The 25,470-nt window shown below is 33.5% G+C and overlaps 1 protein-coding gene and 1 long non-coding RNA gene across 2 annotated transcripts; one reads left to right on the top strand and one right to left on the bottom strand.

Moving 5' to 3' along the window:
* The first annotated feature begins 8,749 nt into the window (after positions 1 to 8,749).
* Positions 8,750 to 14,061, top strand: LOC143063310 (uncharacterized). Its single transcript, XR_012974991.1, has 2 exons — positions 8,750 to 10,059; positions 13,754 to 14,061. It is a non-coding gene; the product is annotated as an uncharacterized LOC143063310 (long non-coding RNA).
* Positions 14,062 to 14,516: 455 nt separating this feature from the next.
* On the bottom strand, positions 14,517 to 22,366 carry LOC143063309 (BTB/POZ domain-containing protein 6-like). The gene is made up of 4 exons (XM_076235373.1): positions 22,198 to 22,366; positions 21,657 to 21,728; positions 17,061 to 17,320; positions 14,517 to 15,738 (listed from the first exon to the last, which is right to left on the bottom strand). Exons 2-4 carry the CDS (start codon positions 21,666 to 21,668, stop codon positions 15,729 to 15,731), a joined length of 282 nt encoding a protein of 93 aa, XP_076091488.1. The 5' UTR covers positions 21,669 to 21,728; positions 22,198 to 22,366; the 3' UTR covers positions 14,517 to 15,728.
* Between the last annotated feature and the right edge of the window lie 3,104 nt (positions 22,367 to 25,470).

The raw sequence follows: 25,470 nt of genomic DNA on the forward strand, positions 1-25,470 counted from the left end.
CTCTGTGAAAGCATTGTGTATCTCCAATAAGTAGTTTTTAAGGAATGAAATTTTCAAATTTAATTACTAATCGAGTCAGTTTTTTTGAGTGAAATTTTGAGAAAAATGGGGCAGGGGTACAAAAAATTATTTTACCCGAAACATAAACATCCTATATAACTTTATCTTTTCAAATTTCATAGATGTGTATTTTTTTCAATCAATTATAACAAGGAAGTTTAGAAAATATGCATTTTGTTCTATAAACAGAGAAAAATCACAAATTTCCAAAATTGACAACATGGTAATTGACACGAAAAAGTATCAACATATGATCAAACTTTCTTATATTAACACCTACCTATAGTTGTTTTCGTTGAATTTATTCAGATTGGTCCCCTTCATCGTTATTGAGAGTATGAAAAAAAAGTTTAATTAATTATGGAACTTTGATTTGTTCACGATAATAGCCAAAAATGGGTAAAAATTGATGAAAAATGGAAAAATCATCAAAATTGGGTTGTTTCAGAGGGCATAGCAAAAAAAGAAGCGCAATACCATATGATTTTTTCTTCAACAATTATTTGTTTTACAGTCATATAAACCAAAAATCAGGTTTAGAAAAAAAGATTAATTCTAGAATTTTTTTGCTCCTCAAAGATGTACATCCTTAAGCGCAAAACTAAGCAAAATAACAATGCACGAGTAGTTTTACTAGTATATAATTAGATCATGACATATAAGGGTAAATATGTTGATATCGTTTCGTCATTAATGAAAATCCCTGGCAAACATATCTTGACCTCATTTGTTCGTTCAGAAGATAGTCATCTCATCGGCAAAATTATGGCAACCTCCCTTTAGACATTGCTTGATGTTTATCTCATTGACAACAATCCAAACCCTTTAGTCTTCGGTGGATAGTCCTCTCACTGGAATACTTTTTCCACTTCCCTTTAGTCTTTAGTTTAGTTCATTAAAACGTATAGTCATCTTACTGGCAAACTTTTTCCATCTTCTTCTAAATTTGGATGGATAGTAATTTCATTGGCAATACTTTTACCACCTTTAAGACTTTGTTGAATGGCCACATCAGTGGCAAAACTTTCCCCACCTCCTTTTATTCTTTCGTGAACGGCAATCTCAGTGGCAAAATTTTTCCCCGCCTCCTTTTAGTCTTTGGTGGATATGTTCATCGATCAACGGCAAAACTTTTCCAACCTCCTTTTAGTCGTTAATGGAATTGCCATCTAAGTGGTCAAACTTTTAACACTTCCTTTAGTATTTGGTTGATGAGCATTGCACTTGCAAAACTTTTACCAATTACTTTAAGTCTTTGATGGATAGTCATCTCAATGGTAAAATGTTTTCCACCTCCAATTATTAGTTTGTGGATAGTTATTAATTTGTCAAATAATCACCTCCATCCTTTGGTGTATTGAATTGAGTTCTAACCACGAATAAATACCGCTTCTATTTAGTTTTCAGTTGATGGTTATATCACTTCCTTTTGTCATTGATGTATAGATATCTCACTTGGACTCTTTTTTGTTGTTATTTCACTGTCTCCCTTAGGTATTGGAGGATTGTTATCTAATTGGTAAATATACACCTCCATCCATTGGCAATTGATACATTTGGATCTCACTGTCAACAATACGCCTCATTCTTTTAATTTTGGTTTGGTGGTTATTTCATTGACAAATACAAGTTAAAGTCGTATGAAACCTCAAAATAAAAAAAAGTATGCATATGTTTTTTAAAACTAAATGGATGGTTTTCATTATACAACTTATGTACATATACTTTTTTCTGAGGAAAATTCTTTAATTTGTCCACATTTAGAAGAAGTTTACTTATTTTTAATTGCTTGCTGCCAGGAAGCAATTCGCCGACATATTTTCCGTATGCATAGTGACCTAAGCGTGACCCTCCTCGTAAAAATCCGGTGATAGCAATACGCATGAATCTGTCATAAAAATAAACAATTACCTGATTGTATATGTTAAACACGTGCTTAATGCCCATGCTTTTTGTTGATTATTTACTATAAGGTGACAATCGGTAAACTTCGGCTTCAAAACACGGCATTTAATGAGTAGCCATATTTGTTAAATCATGACAGACAGATAGAAAAAAAATTGAGGATTATACGATATATTTGCGTAAAAAATGGTAAAATCGTGCACAGAGGACTAAGTTTATGATATATACATGCATTGGTTCAAGAATTGGATGAACATTATTTTTCACCAGTCACTCGTTTCTTATGACTTTAAAAAATATAACAATTACCTTGTTATCTCGTGTTACACTTGATGTTTGGGTTAATCACGTATTAAGGATGTACTTAGGTGAGGTTTTGGAGTTCGTGTCAAATGTTCGGATTCCTGTTGGTGTTTTTCCATACAATACAAGGAATTGTAAAATATTTTGCCCCATAACACTAATTTACTTTTTCATATAAGACTTAATAGCTAATGAAAGGTCATTTACCAAAGTTTTAGAAGATTCTTGATATTCTTTCTTTTGTTTTGAAACCCAAATTATACCAATGCAATTGTAAGGAAAAAGTCTGAGTCAGCCTTTTCCCGCCATATTTTAAATCTCAAACATCTCGAACAGGAGGTCCATGACCTATCAATATTTTTAGCTTATTCTTATCCTGAAAGAATTCTGTACAAGCTTACATTATCAACTTTAATTTCACCCAACCTCACCTAAGTACATCCTTAAAGGTTTTAACCTGCTCTTTTTCTAAGTATAAACACTCTTCAAAGTGTATGCTACCGGGCCCGGTATAAAATTATACTAATTTAAAATCGAACTACGATAACTATTTTTATTGAGGTCACTAGTTTGTTTTAGTGTACCTGCACTGTAATTTTAGTAAAGATTACATGTATGTTGACATTACAAATTGGGTCAACACGGCGATAGGTCAAATTCTTTCTGTAAATGTATATCACATCGAGACAGATTTTAAATGCTCAAATGAAAATATTCTTTTAAATATGATTAGACATCTCAGCTTTCCCAAACATCCGGGATCTGAGAAATAATTGCTGACATAAATTTTAAAATGTGAAATATTTAGATCTTTGTGAATAAAAATTCAATAAGCAACGAAAGGAATGTGTTGATAGGTTATTCCCTTGACAGTTACATAAAAAAGATATAATCAAACATGTAAGTCCGTATATAATACTACTGCTTGATGTTTATTCTAACTCTAGCGAGGACTTGAATAAATCGTAGAATGAAGAAAATTAAAATTTCTCTTTTTTTTTTATTTGTATACTTGGTACAATAAGTGTTGTGTAGCAACATGCTAAATAAGCAATTTGCCTTTTATTAGTGTAAGTGCCTGTTGTCCAAATAGGAATGTTTCTAAACGTGACTGTTATATCATTACTGGTGCATCTTGTTTAACAATCCGTACCAAAATAAGAGGTATATTTTTTTTTTAACCAATAATGAGATGATGTGTTTGCTTTTAATTAAAATGGTATGGTGATTTGAGCATCGTGTGTTTCTCGAGGAGACGTCTGATGATATACAAGTTTCTGTTTCAAATGGTTTTTCGCCTGCTTTATTTAGCAAAGTAACTGCTATAGGTTGCACTTTGTAAATACAGTTGTTTCTCAAACCACGCCTCTTTTGGGGAAATTTATATATTAATGTTAATTGTTAACGTACTGGTTCCCATATATGATCTCTGTGTTTCATCTCATAGAGACATCACTTAGGAATGTAACCAGTATAGAAAAACATTGTAGCGCCTAAATTTAATACTAAGAATTTCCTAAAATGGAGGTGAGTTTAAACTCTTAGACGTTCAGGGCATATACGTGTTGAAAATATGCCGAACAGCACTATATTTTGACCTATATATATTTTGCATATAAACTTTCCGTTCTGGAATATTATTTTTCACGAAACTTAATAGTAAAAGTGTCAGAGTTTTAGCCGCAAAGGGAGTTCCTATGGGAAATTGCATTGTCTATATTAACAGAATTGAAATCTATAGTACCATTGTAAAACGAATAATATCCACCCTTCTGATTTCCATACCTACCATAACGTATGATCCATTTTATCCAGATAGGTTTGTCTACTCGAATTCCGAGTGCATAATTGATTACCTGGATTTTGCAAGGATTTGCTAACTGAACGATGCCTCACTAGATGATATGATGTCCTATCAAAAACTGGAATTTGAACAATGGCCTTTCATCCGTAAAAGGCGCTGTAAATATACTTATAATTGCTTTATCTTTTAAAATGTTCAACGGCATAAAGTTATTCACAAAGTCTTCATTTTCAACCATGGGACACCTAACCAAAAATGAAAGGTCTTTTAGGAAAGAATGTGAGTTTTCTTGGATAGCTTCTATAAGGTGGTGCACTGGTTGCCCATTCTAGAATCAATATCTGTTTCAGTGCAGCTGAGATATTTTGATTTTAAGATTTTGTTTATGCATTCTTTTGGATAATGTCAAGGCTAGCTCCGAAAATTAAAAAAACTTGAGCATTTTTTTTTATATAGCCTATGCTTTCCAATTTTATCTCTCCCATATTGAATTCAATTGCAGTTTGAAGGGTTTGCAAAAGATCAGACTTGTTTTAAGGGTTTCTTTCAATCGTTGTTCGCATTCCGTTCTGACTTTGAACAAAATGTATTTGTCAGAAGCATACAATAACTCTCGCATATTTTCAGATGTTATGTTTATTTGGTCAAAGTAGATATACATAAAATAAAGTCTATCGACATATCAAAATAAAGGCAACAGTAGTTGATAGTAACAGTAATAGATTGAGAGAAAACAAATCCAGCAAACCTTTGTCAACATTTGTGAACATATATATGTGATATTCTTATCAATATATGATGATAAGAGACACTAAATCAACTTATTATTAAGACATTTCTAGTGCAAGAGTTTGTTTAAAAGAGATATCCCCTTTAATTACCTGTTAAAGTAGATTTAAACCAAAAACACTGCCAATCATACCAATATTTGCGTTCATCTTGTAAATTATTTGTTATCACAACTTCAAACTTACAGTCACTGAGGGTTCTGGCGTGATTGAAATCAAACATTTTCTGTGAATCATTATGTACTCAAATTGATGTTGGATCTGCAACATTCAAAGTTGACATAGCTTGTTTGGCTGTTATTTTTTTGGTCTAAATTGATTGGTTCTTTTTTATCAAACGTCTGTATGTCATATTTCAACATCTTAAATAAATTAATTATATACCGTAAATAAAGGCAACAGTAGTAAACCGCTGTTCAAAATGTCATGAATCGATTGAAACAAAAACAAATCCGGGTTACAAACAAAAACAATTGCAATATTAAAGCAGAGAAAATCCCGTATTAGAAATGAATGTTGTTACACGTTTATGATTTCTCACTGCTGTAGTACTCGAAACGTGTTTTCCTAAATATCAGGTACAGTAATTTCTCCTTCTTTGGTAGAGAACCTTCAAACAGAGTATAGAAAATAGAACTTATACTGGCTAAAATTACTTTACGAACTGGAATGGCTTTTTACCACTTCCAACAAGAAATATGACATCATCCATAATTTTATGCTTTAAAAGAGGTACGAAAGATACCAGAGGGACAGTCAAACTCATAAATCGAAAATAAACTGACAACGCCATGGCTAAAAATGAAAAAGACGAACAGACAAACAACAGTACACATGACACAACACAGAAACATATTTTAACATATATGACAAACATTGACGAGCAGATTTTTCGTCTCCCCAGTTACTACTGTACTGATAACTGTTTCAATCTGTAAATAAGCACAAGACATACATTTACAAATATCACAAAACAGACATAAGCACACATCACATAACACAGCATAGCCATTAACACATATCGTCGTTGGGCTTCCAAAATGTTGTTTATGATTTTTTTTGCTAAACTACTTTTTGACACAAATAGACCAATCAAAACAGTTGAAATAAGACATGTTACAAAATTGCCAATCTCAGCTGTTTGTAAAATTTGCTTCCAAAATGGTGTATGTAAATTTGAAATTTGTTGTATAACGGCCTTGGGAATCAAATACTTATTAATTTCTTTATTTCCGTGAAAAAAAAATAAAGTTGTTGGGTAATCCAGGGATTTCTAAGTTTTTATGTCGCTGCCGTTTACAAAAATGTTCAAGTTTACATAGAAATAGACAAACATTGACAAATATCACAGACATTCACAAGTATTATAAAACACAACACAGACATTTACAAGTATTATAAAACACAACACAGACATTTACAAGTATGATAAAACACAAACACAGACATTTACAAGTATTATAAAACACAACACAGACATTCACAAGTATTATAAAACACAACACAGACATTTACAAGTATTATAAAACACAACACAGACATTTACAAGTATTATAAAACACAACACAGACATTTACATATATTATAAAACACAACACAGACATTTACAAGTATTATAAAACACAACACATATATTAACATATATTATAAAACAAAACCCAGTCTCATTGACAAATACCACAGAACACAGCACACCACACACATTGAAAAAATAATCAGAAAAAATATTGAACTTAGACATTGACAAAAATGATTTCAACACAATCAAGACACTGCAAAGTACCACCAGAAACAACAAAAACATTGGGGATATCACAAGGCATAGCATACTAATCTTAAAACAAACAAGAGGAAAAGAAATCTATCTTAATGTATTTATTTTTGTTTGATCTATAGTTCTATTTAGTTTTTTAAGTTTATATTTTTTTAAAGTTCAGATTCGGTGTATTTTTGGGTTTATGTTAACTTTTTTATATACATTTCAGATTTTAAGTTTAATTATTAAGAGACTGGATCTAATTGAACACCGGTTCTATTTCATAGATATCGTTTGATTGAATTATGCAGTCATCAAATGTAATGTAGGGGTGATACAATGAAGGAAACAGTAGTATATTGTTGTTCAAAAATAATTAATCGATTGAGAGAAAACAAATCCGGGTTACAAAGCAAAACTGAGGGAAACAAACGAACTATAAGAGGACATCAACGGACCCACAGAAACACTGAAGTTGAACAGAAACAAACAAAATAAATGTAGCACACATAGAAACGAACAACTTGATAACAACTGTCATATTCCTGACTTGGTACATGACATTTAAAAAAAACAAACTATAAGAATTGGGAACCAAAAGATAACAATCAATTTTGCTTGGAGGTTTTATATATATATATATATATAACTCGTCTAAACATCAACCCAACAATGTTAGATCTGTAAATTTGCTTTCGCAAATTTTTGGTTCTTCCCTCGCCGGGATTCGAACCCATGCTACTGTGATATCGTGACACCAAATCGCCTGCACTGCAGCCGTCCCGCTAGACCACACAACCACCTGGGCTCTCAAAAAAAGAGCTTTCGCTGGCCGTGTGTTACCTTTCCTCGTCAGTTTTAATCTAGCGGCGTACTACAGTACATGATATATAAGGCATGAAGATGTTATTGTTACAGATCAGCTTAATTATCTATAGTAAAGGGTCTTACAAAGCGAGTAGGTTACCACATTGTGTAAATAGTCAGTTTAATTAGTGTGTATTAAATACGTAAATTGTCAGTTTAACTAATGTTTGTTTATTTTTTCATATTTTTCAGAAAGTCTGATTCTGAGTCCTTCAGGTCGTGCTCCAGCGAGGGCCGGGAGGAGGAGAGTAGAGATGATGGTGACTCCCAGCCGGGAATGGGCATTCAGCCCTTTGATTTGTCCTTATTGGATAAAGCCACCCATAGGAGAAGGGTCAGGATGGGAGAACCTGGCCAGGAAGGACCTGTGGTGGATTCTACAGTATTGCTGGAGGTACCAGCAATACTAGAAGTAAGTGTATCAGGGGGACAGGAGGTACCTGTTCGAGTACAGGGTACTCCAGGGGAGACACAGGATGAGGTGCCACGGGAACTGGTGGTCGAGGCTGTGGAGCAGTCAGCTCCAGTAGCAGCCAAGGTAAGTGTCTCAGGAGAACAGGAGGTACCTGTTCTGGTTGATGGCCTGCAGACACTTGCCATCTCAGAAGAGACTCTTAATACTCCAGAGGAGACAGAAGAGCCAGAGGTGCAAGGGGAAGTGCCTACAGCACACAGTGAGGAGCAGTCCACTTCAGTGCCTGCCAGCACAGACCCCATGGGTTTCAAGAGGGAGATATCCGACGCATGGAGTGGCAGGGAGTCTCAGGTTTGGGCAGGCCCCATAAGTGGGTATAAGGAGAGGACCTGGAGGGTGAGTGTCCGGGACGTCGCTTGTCCAGTTCCTGGATGTCCAGTGATGACAAGGCACTTGCGGGAGCACGCATTGGGGGATCATGTGTCCCCAATGTTTGAGTCTAATTTTAACAGGGAGGTGATGTCAAATCAAGGCTTCCACCAGTTCAGGGGCCATATGGTGATCCTGTTGGCCAGGTGGCTCACTGGCCGAGAAGACACAACATCTTCAGAGTTTGTCTCCTGGCTGCAGGAGAGAGCAGCCATCCCAAGTGGTTGCAAAATCCAAGGTGTGGACATGCCACCACTGAGAGCCGTTTGTCTGGAGATGAATTGGCAGAAGTGCAGTGTTTATTCCCTGCATCCCATCACCAGCATGGTAGTAACCTTATATTGGAGGTTGATACTAGGTGTGCTTCGGTACCTAAGCCCAGCACACTGAGCCTGCGTCGCTCTAGATGAGTACCAGGGAGTTAACGGTCCGGCATATGACATCCTATGTCAGGCAAACTCCAGATTCTGCCAGGTGGCAGAGCCCGACGTTGCTCAGTCCACAACCAGTGTGCCAGTGCCGGAGACTACTGTTCAGGTAAGCTCTAGCTCTGTGGATGTCCCACCAGTGACACAGACAGTGCAGTCGGTACCCCAGAAGGAGGAGGAAAAGAGGGTCACTCCACCAGTGGAGGAGCCAGTGGAAGTGGCAACCAACCCAAATGAATCCTTGGTGGTTCTAGTGTTCCACAACACTAGAAAGTTAGTGGCAGTGACATCTGTTGCCAGCGCTGTGGCTCAGGCCAGGGAACTGTTCGACCTGTAAGACCAGGAGGTCGTGCTGACCTACCAGGTAGCTGAGTTAACCAGATCCGTCAGGATGGAGTTGCTGCCAGCCATGGCAGAACTCATGGTCACATTCAAATGTGCCACCCGGAAGTGACAACAACAGATTTTGGTTTTTGGCATTAGCCTCCGCTTCCTGTCTGGAAGCTGTACTCCCCAGGACTTGAAAACCAGGCCAGTGTATAAATTGTAAAATAGTAGATTAGTGTTGGACATTTTTACATATCGCCATATTGAAGAACGGTATTGGTGTATACTTTGTTTTTATGGTCATGGTTTTCACTTTTTGTTCCATGCTGGAACGGGTGCTTCAATATTAGGGGAATTTAGTAGAATAGATTGTAGTTTAGATTAATTGGAAATTCGAGGGGAGATTAATGAACTGGCAGAAATAGAGATCTTTGTAAATTTTGATTATTTGAAGTAGATTTAGTTTTTTTGTGTTTTTAAGATATATGCAATCAAGAATTAGGACAATTCTGAGTTGGAGATCCTAGTACAGGAAATTGAGAAAATTTATTTTTTTTAGTTGTCCAAGGCAATTAGTTAAGTGATTTATTTTTTATATGCCATGTTTTTAGGGAAAGGATTAAATTTAATTAGAGACCCCACGGCCAGGGAACAGGGGGTGGATTTTAAGTATATAACCCATTCGTTGGTTAGGTCAATTAACTTAGGAGTTTGAATTTAATAGAAAGAGGCGTCTTCAGTTGTCATGCCTTTGTCGGAACTTATAGTTCCTCCTTTTTAGGAAGGAGGGGGGTGTTGTATCTTTACCCTAAGCCCGGGTGCTCCCTGTTAGGAATAGACAACTGACACCAATGGGCCTCTGGATGGATACAGCGGATGTCGGAGCCTGCGCACGCCTGCAGCGCCCTCTTCAATCTAATGGTCAACGAGGTTAGACGCTTACCACGAAGACACAGCTTACAACGCCCGAGTAATAGGTAATTACAGTACTTAAGCCTAAGTCCTTCTATATATATAAAGCAAATTTACAGATCTAACATTGTTGGGTTCATGTTTAGACGAGTTGTATATACATTATGTACACAGCCATGTATCACCATCATTGATGGCGATCCGATGGATACATCTGTTGTAGAGTTGTCACTGACTCAGACGTACTTATAAATATAATTATTTTCTGTGACTGTATGTTACATTAATTTGTGGGATCCTTTACTATAGATAATTTAGCTGATCTGTAACAATAACATCTTCATGCCTTATATATCATGTACTGTAGTACGCCGCTAGATTAAAACTGACAAGGAAAGGTAGCACACGGCCAGCGAAAGCTCTTTTTTTGAGAGCCCAGGTGGTCGTGTGGTCTAGCGGGACGGCTGCAGTGCAGGCGATTTGGTGTCACGATATCACAGTAGCATGGGTTCGAATCCCGGCGAGGGAAGAACCAAAAATTTGCGAAAGCAAATTTACAAATCTAACATTGTTGGGTTGATGTTTAGACGAGTTGTATATACATTATGTACACAGCCATGTATCACCATCATTGATGGCGATCTGATGGATACATCTGTTGTAGAGTTGTCACTGACTCAGACGTACTTATCAAAGTAGGACGGAATAACCAGGTTTAAAAACAATAAAATATTTCAAAAAGAAAAAGAAAATGAGATCATTCAAAGATTTCAAATGCAAATATTCCCAACAACCTCAAGCGACCGATAATTCAAACTATTGTAAAATAACCACTTATATGAAGTCGATAGTCAAAATACATGTACTGTTTAGATTTGTATGGGAATATTCTACTCATTTGTATATAAACAAAGATGTGTACATCTATGTGTGTATAGGGAAATTAATTGAAAGATAAGTTGGTCTTAAATTTAAGTGTAATAAGATTGCATAAAAAAAGATATCTGCAACTTTAATCAACTAGTCTATTATCTATTTATAGTTTAAAAAATAAAAATGTCTTACTTACATCAGATGTTCTAAAAGATAAAATTTTTATATTGACGCCTCTTGTTTTTCGAAAAACAGTTACTTAACATTAACATTTATAATGATGCATGTAAACATGGAAATTTGATGGGTAAACATGTTTCATTATGGACAAATTAAGAAATGTGATTGCATAATATTAATAGAAATATTTTTTTTACGTTCTAATGGAGTGATTTAGATAGGTTCCCTTTTTATTACACGTTGTCAATAGTGGCTTGGAAATATTACCTGACCTCGAGTGATAATTGTTTTAGCAAGTACTCTTCTTGAAATGATATCTATTCAAAATATTCAGTGTTCATTCGCATACCATTTTACCGGCTATCACTGTGACAGAAGCATTTTAATCTTTAATTTTCTAGTATTGGTGTTTATTTAATACATTTTTTGTATTTTATTTGATTGAAGCTAGTGTTTAATTATAAATACATATATTGGTCTAAGAAGATTCAAAATTGTTTGAAAATGTGAAGTTTTGCTTTTGATTGATATAAAATACTGCAAATTCTCAAATATCGTTTGAATGATTGGATGGATACAAGTAAGTACTTCAATTCAGAGTAAACAGCTTACAATAAAAATTCGTTTATGTGTTTTTTTAATAATGTGTTCTTTTAAAAAATACATAGTTTGAAATAGCAATTGGTTAAGATACCATGCAGCAGTACCAGTAACCTAATTTATGAATCACATGGTTTTCACGTGTTACAAAGATTTTTGTAAAATCCACATAACGCGTTACGCTGTTTTCTAGTCATAGACTTTCTTAAACATCTTTAGTAACGCGCCAAGTATAAATTACACAAACTAAAAACAAACAACAAGAAAATATTTTCATTGAGTTATCTCGTTTGTGACAATGAATTTGTACTTTTATATTTGAGTTTGACTGTGTCAAACACCAAGTTTTCATGTATGTTAACGACACAAATTGTGTCAGACGGCGATAGTTCAATGCTATCTGTAAATGTGTATTATAGTGATACAGTGCGTAACTGGTAGATTGATTAATATCCTTTTAATCATGACCAAAAGTTAAACATCCACGATCTGACAAGATATCAGCTTACTTAATCGTTTAACGTACAACATTAAGATATTTTTGAGTAAAATCCGAAACGCACCGGAAGGAATGTGGTAAAAGGAGACATTGACATATACTTCGAAAAAATGAAAAAAAGCCAAAAAAATTCAAGTACTAAATTAAGTAATACTCCCCTACTCTGATATGTTTACATAACTCTTGCGATAGGCAGTGATCGATTGCAAAAAGATCGAAATTAGTTGCATTACGAGGATATATTTTTGTTCATATTCAATGATGACGAGGCTGTGACAAACAAAAAACTAAAGCAAGGAAAGACATTTTGAGGTGAAAGTAAAGGAAACCATGAAAAACGAAGATCTCTCTCTAAAATGTCTAGTTCTGATTTTCATTAACAATAAAAGATTGTCTAATACCTATATAAAGTTATGTTCAGTCGTTTTTAAGAATCCCTTTTCTCGTAAAAGAAGAGAAAAAAAATAATCAATATTTACCACTGCAAACCATAAGTCATTTATCAAACAAAGAAACGTATGCATTCTAGAGACGACCGGAAAAGATAAATAACTTGTACTTAACCTATCCTATCGTACATACATATATTTCATATTTAAGGTTTTGATTTAATTTCAATGTTTTACACTTGTTGTAAAAAAAAAACCCGCATCAAAGATACAAGGCTTTTTATGATGCCCATCAGACGGGAGATAACCCAAGCTTAAAACTGTTTTCTCCCAATCATAAATGTACGATACTCAGTAACGGTAATTATGACTTATTTATCAGTAAGTTTGCTTATCTGAATTATCAATTAATTAACTTGAATACAAATTTACCGTAATATGAAAATAAGTTTAAAGCTTTTGAAATACCATGTCTCAGTAACATTGAAATTAGAGTTTCTATCTTATTTTTTTAAATCTTTCAAACCTTTAGAACAAACTGACTCTGTTTATGATACTCTGTCTTTAGAACACTTTGAAGTGATTCATAATAAATACTGTAAATAAAGGCAACAGTAGTATACCGCTGTTCGAAAGTAAAAAATCGATTGAGAAAAAAATAATCCAGATTACAAACTAAACCCGAGGGAAACACATCACTTATAAGAGGAAAACAACTAAACAACAGTAACACTTAAGTGCAACAAAAAACCAAACGGCAATGAAACACACACAGAAACGATCTATAAGATTACAACTGCCACATTGAACTTTGTTTTGTGGCTAGTCCATCTTTGAACTTTTATAGCAATGCTAAATAAAACATTAAAATGACATTACATGACAGGACCACAGTACAAATAAATTCAAGAACACCACAACAGAGAGGCACACAAGTAAACAATGCAATAATACATATTGACATCCGTATAGTTATCAAAGGTACCAGGCTAAGAATTTAAGGCGCGCATTTAATCTACATAAGTCTCATCAGTGACGCTCAGATCAAAATAGTCAGTTTAAAGTTAAAGAGCATTGATGACCCTAATTTTCAAAAGTGGTGCCAAATACGGCTAAGGTTATTTATGTCTGGGATAAGAAAATCCTTAGTATTTAGAATAATTTATACATTTGCAATATGTTCTAGGACTGACAAAAAAGTAATATTTATCTTTTTAGCCATGGCGTTTACATATATATAAGAAAATGAGGTATGTCATACCGAGCAGCAAGCCATAAAGGAACTCATAATGACAAGTGTAAAATAGTTCAAACAGGAAACCCAACGGTCAAATCTATATGAAGAACACCTATGAACCACACCAACAAACGACAACCACTGAACAAGAGGCTGTTGACTTAGGACAGGAACATAAAAATGCAGCGCGTTTTAATGTTTGTTGAACTTTTTAGTCAATGATGTATGTCTGTTATGTATGTATGAAAAGGTTGATTCCAATTATTGTCACATTAAATTATTATATCTGTTTCGGTCGCTTACCTAATGTGGTCAATATAAAGGATCTATGAACAACGTTCAAACAAGAAGTGGGAATTTTTGGTGGCTATAAAATCAGATCCAAATCGTCATTCTCTTCGAAAATGTTTGTACCAAGTTAGGAAAATGTCAGTTGTTTGTTACTTGTTCCTGTGATTTATAGTGTTTGATTTTGTCACCATTTGTGGGCTTTCCTTTTTTCAGTTCTTTAATTTATATTTTTTCTTACAACTGTTGCGTCATGTCCGGCGTTATCGGTGAAACTACTATTCCATAATGGGAATGACGTCAGTATAACTTTCGAAGGCATGATTTCAACTACTTCACTTGGAATTAGCAACGCAAAGATACCACAACACTTTAACAAATGGAACATCTGTTTTTCACTGATTATTTCACCAACACCTTAAAATGAAGTTCGTTGAAATTTATTCATCTATTTAATTATCATTAAAAATTATCGGTACAATAACATTTATTTTTGTTGAAATTCAAAATATTTAGAATATATTTCTTAAATTTGCAAATAACAAATAAAACAAAAACCAACAAGCTATAAATTGCATGATTCCGATGAGCTTTTCGTGATTTACCTTCTTGGGGAACTCTGAAAGCGTATATCTTTGTTACAATAAGTATTATGTAGCTATATGCTGAATACGAGTCCAGCATACACATAGGAGAGTCTCTAAACGGGACTGTTACACCATTACTGGTGCTTGTTGTTTTACAATCCTTCTCAAAATAAGAAATAAAGTTTATATTTTTAACCAATAATGTGTATGGTGTATTTGCTTTTAATTGAATTGGATTAGTAATTTTAACATCGCATGTTTGACAGGATTCCCTTTCAAGTATTTGAGCATTCTTCTCATAACATATTTCGCCTGTACTATTTAGTAATGATATGGTACTAGTACTATTAAAAATGTACCAAGGAGGATCTGAATCAGGTCGAGTTCCATATCCACCATAAATTATAACCCCTCTTAACCAGATAGGCTTGTCTACTCGAATTCCTAGTGCATCAATTTTATTTGTGTTTCGCCTTAAACTGTCAATAGCATGGTGGCGTTCAAGACGATATAATGTCCTTTCAGAAACTGGCGTTCGGGGGATCGTATTAAACAATGACCTTTCATCCGTAAAGGGTGTTGTAAACATACAAATAATTTCTTTTTCTTTTAATATTTTCAGTGGCATTTAGTTCTTCACAAAGTATTCCATTTCAATCAGCGGAAACCTAACCAAAAACAATAGATCTTTCAGAGCTGATCGTATGTTTTTTCCGATTACTTCTTTCTCATCTGGTGCATTGGTACGATGACCATTCAAGAATAAACTGGAAACATCCGTTTCAATGCAGCTGAGATAATCTGATTTTAAAATATCTTCTACGCATTCTTTGGATAGTTTCAAGGCTAGCTCCGAAAATAAACATTTCCCAGCATTTTTTTCGATGTAGCTTATGCTTTCCAATTTTAGTTCTTCCATGTTGAATTCCATAGCAGTTTGAAGGGTCTTCAAAGGATCAGATGTTGTGACTGTTTCTTTCAATCGTTGTTCGCATTCTGATTTGACTTTGAACAACATATATTTATCAGAAGCATACAACAAATTTTGCATATTTTCAGATGTAACGTTAACTTCATCACATTATATATACCTGAAATAAAGTCAGTTGATATAGCTAACATTTGTCTGCATATATATATATATATATATATATATGTATCTTATATTGTTGAGGTGGTTCAGAAATGTGTTTTTTTTTATAAAGATAAGACCGTTGGTTTTTCCCGTTTCAGTGGTTTTACACTAGTCATTTTTTGGGTCCTTTATAGTTTGCTGTTCGGGGTGACCCGACAGGTCTGAAGGCTAAATGTTGAAGACCGTACCTTGACCTATAATAGTTTACTTTTACTTTTGTGACTTGAATGGAGAGTTGTCTCATTGGCACTCTTACCACATTTTCTTATATCAATGTTAAGATTTGGATGCAAGAAGACTGCTTCAGATTTAGACAATCATGTTGGAAAAATTGTTCAAAAGGGACACACCATATAAGTTAAATAAAGGCAACAGTAGTATACCGCTGTTCGAAATTCATAAAACGATTGAGAGAAAAAACAAAACCGGGTGACAAACTAAAACTGAGGGAAACGCATCAAACATAAGAAGAGAACTACGACACAACAGAAACACAGCATTAAAATGTTACTCACACAGAAACGAACTATAATATAACAATGGCCATTTTCCTGACTTGGTACAGGACATTTTACGAAAAACATGGTGGTTTGAACCTGGTTTTGTGGCATGCCAAACCTCTCGCTTTTATTGCATTGTTAAATATAACATTAAAATGACAACATTACATGACAGGACTACAATACAAATAAATGGGAGAACATATAGGACAGAGAAACACACGAATATTAGCTTACTAAAGGTACCATATTTAAATTTTAATACGCCAGACGTGCGTTTTGTCCACACAAGACTAACCAGTGACGCTCAGATGAAAAAAGGTCGAAAAAGTTCAAAGTTGATAAGCACAGAGGACCAAAAGTTGCAAAACGTTGCAACCAATACGGCTATGGTTTTCTGCATGGGTGAAGAAAATCCTTATTTTTTTTTAGAATAATTCATACCTTTGCAAACAGTGAATTTTATAAAATGACTTTATAATAAAACAGCCCAAATTACAAACCCTCAAAATGTATTCTATATTTTCATTCATATTGTAAATATCAGTAGCTGTTATCTGTACTTCTTACTTTCAGTTACTGAAGGAAAAAGCTTGATTTAAATGAAAATATTGTCCGTGAGTCATTGTGTTAGTTTACAGATGTATGAACTTCAACATACAAGTTTGATATAATAGTAGATCAGTAGACGATATTGGCTGTTAAATTGCAAAAACAATAAAAAAACAATATTTTTCATTAGCGTAGTGAATATTGTAACACATATCAGATTACTAACTGAAGAAGAACTCGAAAAGTATTTTCCTCAATATCAGGTACAGCAATTTCTCCTTTCTCTGGTAGTGAACCCTCAAACATAGTATTGAAAACAGGACTTCTGCTAGCTAAAATGGTTTTATGGGTTGGTATGGCTTTCTTCTCACTTCCAACAAGAAATATGACGTCACACATTATTTCATGCTTCAACATGTATGACAAACATTGAAGAACAGATTTGTCATCTCTCCAATCATTATAATCACTGGTAGTCGTTTCCATCTGTAAATACAAATGTGAAAATAACTATTTTGCATGTTCTTACATTCACGAAACATTACCATTTTTAAAGAAAAATCATTTTAATACTTGATTCTCTTGATATAAAAATAATAAGAAGATATCAAAAGAACAATAAAATCAACTTGGAAAAAAGTATGGTCAAGATCAAAGAAAGTAACAACAGCACAAAAAATACCAAAGATTGAGAAATGCCGACCAATCAAGGCTAGAAATTGTGCTGAGCTAGTTGATTCTGTGACAGTCTTTATGTAAATATTTGGTACTAACAATGAAGGTGAACGGGAATTGCAGATACGTTTATAAATGTCTATTTTCATACCTTAAGACATTCTCTGATTCATAAAGAAACAGCACATTCTTTTATCCCTGAACATCATTAAAGGTTGTGAAAGATTTCAATGCAAATATAAAGATTCTCAACAAAAACGCAATAACAAACAAAAAAACACAACACAGCCATTGACAACTATCACTGAACACAACACATACATTGACAGATATCACAAAACACCATGCAAACATTGACAACTATCACAGAACACGACACAGACATTGAAAACTATCACAAAAGACAACAAAACCATTGACAACTATCACAAAAACAACACAACCATTGACAACTATCACAAAAAACAACACAACCCTTGACAACTATCACAAAACACAACACATACATTGACAACTAGTACAAAACACAACACATACATTGACATCTATCACAAAACACCACGCAAACATTGACAACTTTCACAAAACATAACACAACCATTGAAAACTATCACAAAACACAACACATACATTGACAACTTTCACAAAACACAACACAGCCATTGACAACTTGTACAAAACATAACACAACAGTTGACAACTAGTACAAAACATAACACATACATTGACAACTATCACAAAACACAAAACAGCCATTGACAACTAGTACAAAACATAACACTTTCATTGACAACTATCACAAAATACAACACAACTATTGACAAATATCACAAAGCACAAACCAACCAGTGACAACTATCACAAAACACAACACAGCCATTGACATCTAGAACAAAAATAACACAAATGACAACTTTTACAAAACACAACACAACCATTAACAACTAGTACAAAACATAACAGATACATTGACAACTATCACAAAACACAACACATACATTAAATACTTTCAGAAAACACAACACAACCATTGACAACTAATACAAACCTTAACACAGACGTTGACAACTATCACAAAACATAACACATACATTGACAACTTTCACAAAACACAACACAACCATTGCTAACTTTCACAAAACACAACACAACCATTGAAAACTATCACAAAAGACAACATAACCATTGACAACTATCACAGAAAACAACACAACCATTGACAACTATCACAAAAAACAACACAACCCTTGACAACTATCACAAAACACAACACATACATTGACAACTATCACAAACACAAAACATACATTGACAACTAGTACAAAACATAACACATACATTGACAACTTTCACAAAACACAACACAACCATTAACAAATATCACAAAACACAAAACTACCAGTGACAACTATCACAAAACACAATACAGACAGTGACAAGATGACCAGGAATCTCTGTAAATGACCTTTTCCCCATTTAAATGTTTGTCGTTTCCTTGTTCTTTATGTCTATATATATTATTAGATTTAAAGATTTGAAGTTTACATATATAGACTAAAATGACTTGTTTAGTGTATTCTTTTAACTTTTAGATATTAGAAATAAATGTTTGTACACGAGTGTCTCAAAAGTCTACATGAGGCTGGATGTTTAGTCATTTCATTTTGTGTTGTTTATGTAATATACAACTCGTCTAAACATCAACCCAACAATGTTAGATCTATAAATTTGCTTTCGCAATTGTTTTGTTCTTCCCTCGCCGGGATTCTAACCCATGCTACTTAGATATCGTGACACCAAATCGCCTGCACTGTAGCCGTCCCGCTAGACCATACGATCACCTGGGCTTCATTAAAATGAAGCTTTCGGTGGGCGGGTGTTACCTTTCCTCGTTAGTTTTAATCTAGCGTCGTACTACAGTACATGATATATAAGGCATGAAGATGTTATTCTTACAGATCAGCTAAATTATATATAGTAAAGGATCCAAAAAATTAAATAAAATATATATATATGTCTGATCGAATATGTGACACTATATAATAAAATAAATCATTATTATTATTTTTATTATAATTATTATTTTGTTTTTGGTTTATAATATAGTATGTTTTCCTTTTTATGTTAGCTCGTATATATTCCTCAGATTAGACGTAAAATATTGTGAGACTGAATTTAACTTAACACCTTTGTGAGTAGATATACCTTTTGATCGGGTCATTGAGCATGTTGAGGTATCAAAATGTTATGTATTGTTGAACCCAAAATGTGAATGCGGAAGAAAAATGTATCAATTATTTTTGCTGATGGTTTTTTTTAATTGTTTTTCATCAGAGTAGGACGTAAAAATAAGGTTTAAAAAAAAACAAAAAACAAATATTTCAAAAATAAAAATTGAATACAAAATTTCTAAATTTAGGATCAATAATATGAAACCGAAAGCCATACGTTTGGTAACCTGCTACTTTAAATTGTGATGTAAGGAAATTATTCAAAAGATTGGTGGGTTCAAAAATCATGTGTAGAAGGCTTGGTCGTTGTCTTTCTCATTTAATTTGTTTTACGTTTTGTTATGTCGGGCCTTTTAAAGTTTGTTAAGCGATATCGTGTTTCATCATTGTTAAAGCTCATACGGGGGTCTTAAGTTGTTTAACATAAAGTCATTCGGTGTCTAGTTGGCTCATTAACAATAATACCACTTTTTCATTTTTGTATAGTTAGCATAGTCTATTCAAATAAACAAACATGTCTTTTAATCTATATATTACAGTTAAAATATAAAAATGTTAACTTACATCGTCCTGAAAAAAAAACCACACTTTTAATTGAACGAAAACCAGTTTTGTAACATTAACATTGACATTGACATTGATGCATGTGTATATGAAATTTAGCTGGGTAAAAATGTTCCATTTAAGAACCAATTTAGAATTCGGATTGCATTTAGGAGTCGAGATGTTGGAGGTTTTGCATGCATTCTATTTGGCAGATCATGATATGAAACCTTCTTTAGATAGATGTTAGAAATAGAGGCTCAGGCAAATTAACCTTTTCTGAAGTTGATTTTTTTCGCAAACACTCCGCCTGATATAATATTTAGTATGCTTCGCACACCCTACTTCCATCCAGACATCTATGCAGCAGATACAATAGGATCTTTTAATGAGTTATTCGATTCTCTTATCACCAATATACTGATTATTATTTTGCTCCAAGACGTTGGTTTTTACGATAATTTGCAGTACGAATTTACTGACTGTCGCGATAAGACTTAAAAACTTTATTAGATAAATCTGTATTCGAAGAAAACTAAACAGACTTGACAAAATAAAATGATGTAGTAGAGAAATTGATATATTGATTGCGTGTTACTCTCATAACACCATGTGGCCCAGTGAGTGGAACTCTGTCTACCATTCATTCCGCCAAACAGAAGTTCCACTGTAAACTTTGTTATAAACAATGTCATACTATCTGTTCCTGTTGGGACAAATATTCTATATTAATTTTTCCGATAGGAACATATGCTATAATATTCACTCCTGTGGAAATATTATTCCAGAATATATTTTCGATTTGGAACGTATGTTATGAAGGATACGTGACAGGTCGAACGGGTTCATTGTGTGTTATAAGTGTTACATCTTCTGGTTGTGGTTCAGCTTCTCATGTCATCTTGTGTAGGCTGTTACTTTTTTTCTATCTCTTGACACTAGCTTATTGTATGGTGTATAACAATAAGACGGATCGCATATCATAATGACCTCTGTGTAAACTTGACCCTTGACATCAAGGGAAAATGCTTGATTTTTGTTTTAGAAATTATCGTTTCCGAAACATTTTTTGGGATGTTTGACATAGGCTTGATTTATTTGGATATATCTATGCAGTACCTCGGAACGATCTGTAGTGTGCCATGGAATACAAACTTACTGTAGGTAAAAAAAGAAGTTTGTTTATTCACCCGAATACTAATTATATTCCTACTTGCAGTTGGAAGACATTTTTCAATGCTAAATTTGTTATCCTTCGTCCCTGGTTGTATAGAGCAGACATAAACTCCTGTTTCCTCACCAACTCGTATAAAAAATAATAAGTTTATTGAAAAATGTTAACATTTCAACACACCAAATATGTATATTCTTACTTGCTTTGCCATGACAATGCCGTTTTGGTAAACAAATATGTTTCTTGGTCCTCTTCTTTACTGTAATGACAGCTAGATGTAAAGTGGCAACATTATTGTTTTAGTCCACTTAATCCGTTTTACCTTGTTATTATGTGTATATTCAGGATAATATAAATTGAAATGGAATAAATAATAAAAGAAAATAGCAAAAGGCAAAATAAATACATAGCTATTCATTTATATTCTTTTTTTTCTTTTTTTGTTGATGCAATATGTAACCAGAAATATAAACATGAAGAAGTAAAAATAATCATGTGGTCATTAGTAAAACGAAAAAGGTTGCATTATCTCCCTTTGCCCAGAAACTTTTATACGTTTTGTAGATTTTCAGACAATTTTTCTTGTGCATGCATGGATATGAAGATTGTCAACCTTCCTAATCCCAAACGCTACCATAAACTAAGAAACATACAAATGATCCGAAATTATGAAATTGAAGACGAGCATACATCCATGCAGTCAGCGATTACTTCTACAAAACATCGACGGAGGTGCTTACCTTGACAAATTACAATTAAGTTTTTTTTTCCAATTCTTTCACCTTCTTTTTCTCTACTTCTTTTGATCACTTCTTTTTTTCTGTCCAATTTATACAAATGTTGAAAAAAATGAAATGTATGCATGCTTATGTAAAATGGAAAAGACTTCATAAGTCTGTTTGACTTGTGTCTCATCCAATTTGTATTTATGCAAATAAAATATGTTTTAACTATGTAAGAACGTATTAATGTGGATTTAATTTTCTGTCATACTTGAGTAAACAGTTTTATAATTTGTTTCCATCACATGATTGTTCAATGTTATTATTACACATTAAGTGAACCTTCTTACTTTAAAACCCCTTGATAAAAAATAGTTTTATTATCCGTACTCCATTAACACCCTTATATCCATGGATGCATGTAATGATGTATGCATGAACACGTCTTTAATGTTTCATATGATCCGGGGTTTTTTTTGTACTTTAAACCGTTGTAGAGATATACAGCTCTTTACGACATTATTATTATTTTTTTCTTCAGTTTCGATTAGATGGTTTTAATCTCCGTTATAATACAATGTGAACAATATTTATTTGTGAAATGAAAGGGTTGGAGCTTTTAAATGGGGAAGGAGGGGTGTTCCTGTTGGAAAGATAACAACACTGGTAATGGTAATTATTATCAGTTGGCAAAGTCTTTATAAATTATCTTAAGAATTTCAATGTGCTCTTACTTTGATATTCAGGGTAAAGATTGCATTGGCTTCTATAATGGCCACAATGACTTAAAAAGTCAAAAGATTATATGTCATTGAGAAAGTAATCTAACATCAGAAGTATAATTATATTTATATATTCAGATTATAATTTAGTACGCCCGATGCGTCTACATAAGACTCATCAGTGACGCTCATATCAAAAAAGTTATAAAGCCAAACAAGTAGAAAGTTGAAAAGCATTGAGGATCCAAAATTTCAAAATGTTGTGCCAAATACGGCTAAGGTAATATATGCCGGAGATAATAAAATCCTTAGTTTTTTTTCAAAAAATTCAAAGTTTTGTAAACAGAAAATTTATATAAATGACCACAAAACTGATATTCATATCAACATCGAAGTTCTGACTACTGGGCTAATGATACCCTAGGGGACATAACGTCCACCAGCAGTGGCATCGACCAAGTGGTGTAAATATTTATCAAAGATACCAAGACTTTAATTTAGTACGTCAGACGCGCGTTTCATCTACATAAAACTCATCAGTGACGCTCATGTCAAAAAAGTTATAAAGCCAAACAAGTACAAAGTTGAAGAGCATTGAGGATCCAAAATTTCAAAAATTTGTGCCAAATACGGCTAAGGTAATCTATGCCTGGGATAAACAATGGACAAACAACACTATCTATACTTTGACATTAATTTTTTGTAATTTTTCCTTTATTTCCAAAACAAAGATATCCATGATTTACATAAGGTAATTAAAAGAAAGTAATTAAAAGAAAGAGAATTTTATAGAATAGTATAAACAAATAGTATTGGTATTTAGATACATAAAGGGCACAAATAATATATTGATAATAAAATTGTACAACACTAAAAAAAAATACTGCTTCTAACTATTACTTCTTCTTGGCACCAGGTTTTCTTTTTGTGGCGAAATGCACAAAATAGTTCTTTGCAAACAGAAGCAACTTTGCTTCCTATTACAAATATAAGAGTATCAAAAACTAGCTTCACCAAGTATATAAGTATGTTACGAGTGACCGATATCTTTCGCAAAGGTTGGAAACGATTTTGGTTTAATTAATTTGAGCTTACTCAATGTTTGGTTGGTTTGTTTCTTTTTTGTTTATTTTGTTGTTTTTTTTTGGGGGGGGGGGGTACTTGATAAAGCAAAATACCATATTATTCATAAATGATTACAACATTGCAAATGAAACCTTATGTTTCCCTACAAAGTGTACAACTCTTATGTATTCTACCCTTGATACTACGTTGTCGTAAATATATTTGGCATGGTCTCAATATGCTGTCTGTCTGACAAGTTTTTTTAAATTTTATAAAGGCATACTTGTACGATATAATTATATTCACACTATAGCAAGTAACGAAACAAGACGTGATTGTATATTTAATATTCTGACCTTGGGGTCAAAGTTGAAGGACGTCATGATATTTCCGCATGACCAAATTATTACAGAAATAAGCAAATTGATGCATATATGCATACGATAATAGGAATTATTAATTTCACGTTAATTTATAACTAAAAGTCGGAACAAATTATAACTATTTACACTGTATGGGTTTCGCTTATTGTTAGTGCGCATTGTACGTTTGCGGGCATTTGAGAATTAAAAAAATAAGACTGAAGATAGGTTATATATAAGAAATTGAATTCAATAATGCTGTTGGTTAGTTGACTAATTGACAATTAACATTTGACGATAAATCCTACTTTGTAAAGAATCACTCTGATTCAAACAAAAAATTCTCGGAAACTGCCATAATCAAGATTCTTGATTTCTTGAAAATATTTGTTATGTTTGGAGTACGTATTTTTCAACAGACTGTCGGAATTCCGATTTGAACCCATTGTGCCCCTTTTCTTGCCGACTTGTTTCTTTATTATTATGAGGCTGTCTTCATACAGAAACTTTTAGGAAGAAAGGTAAGAAGCTAGCAATATCCTATAACTTTACGTTCCGCTATATAGATGATGTTCTCTCACTAAATAATAAAAAAGTTGGTGACTATCTTGAACGATTCTGTCAATACGACGGGTGACACATGTGGAGCAAGATCGGTTAACCCTTCCGGAGCACCTGAGATCACCCGCGTTTTTGGTGGGGTTAGTGTTGATTAGTCTTTAGTTTTCTATGTTGTGTCTTTTGTACTATCATTTGTCTGTTTATCTTTTTATTTTTTAGCCATGACGTTGTCAGTTTATTTTCAATCTATGAGTTTGACTGTCCCTCTGGTATCTTTTGTCTATCTTATAGACCAAATTTGTTTATGTTCTAATTCTTATAAAGAATAAATAATGACCGCTCCGCATATAAGGCACGAGTTCTGTTCTCTTTCCATTACTAAAACAAGATATATTTATCAATGATAACAACATTAAAAAATATAACCTTATGTTTTACTACAATGTGTAATACTCTTGGCATTTTACCCTTGATACTACGTTGTCGTAAATATATTTGGCATTGTCTCAATTGCTGTCTGTCTGACAAGTTTTATGTTTATAAAGACAAACCTACTTGTACGATATAATTATATTAAGACT

The sequence above is a fragment of the Mytilus galloprovincialis genome, chromosome 2, assembly GCF_965363235.1.
Source record: "Mytilus galloprovincialis chromosome 2, xbMytGall1.hap1.1, whole genome shotgun sequence".
Classification (NCBI taxonomy): Eukaryota; Metazoa; Mollusca; class Bivalvia; order Mytilida; family Mytilidae; genus Mytilus; species Mytilus galloprovincialis.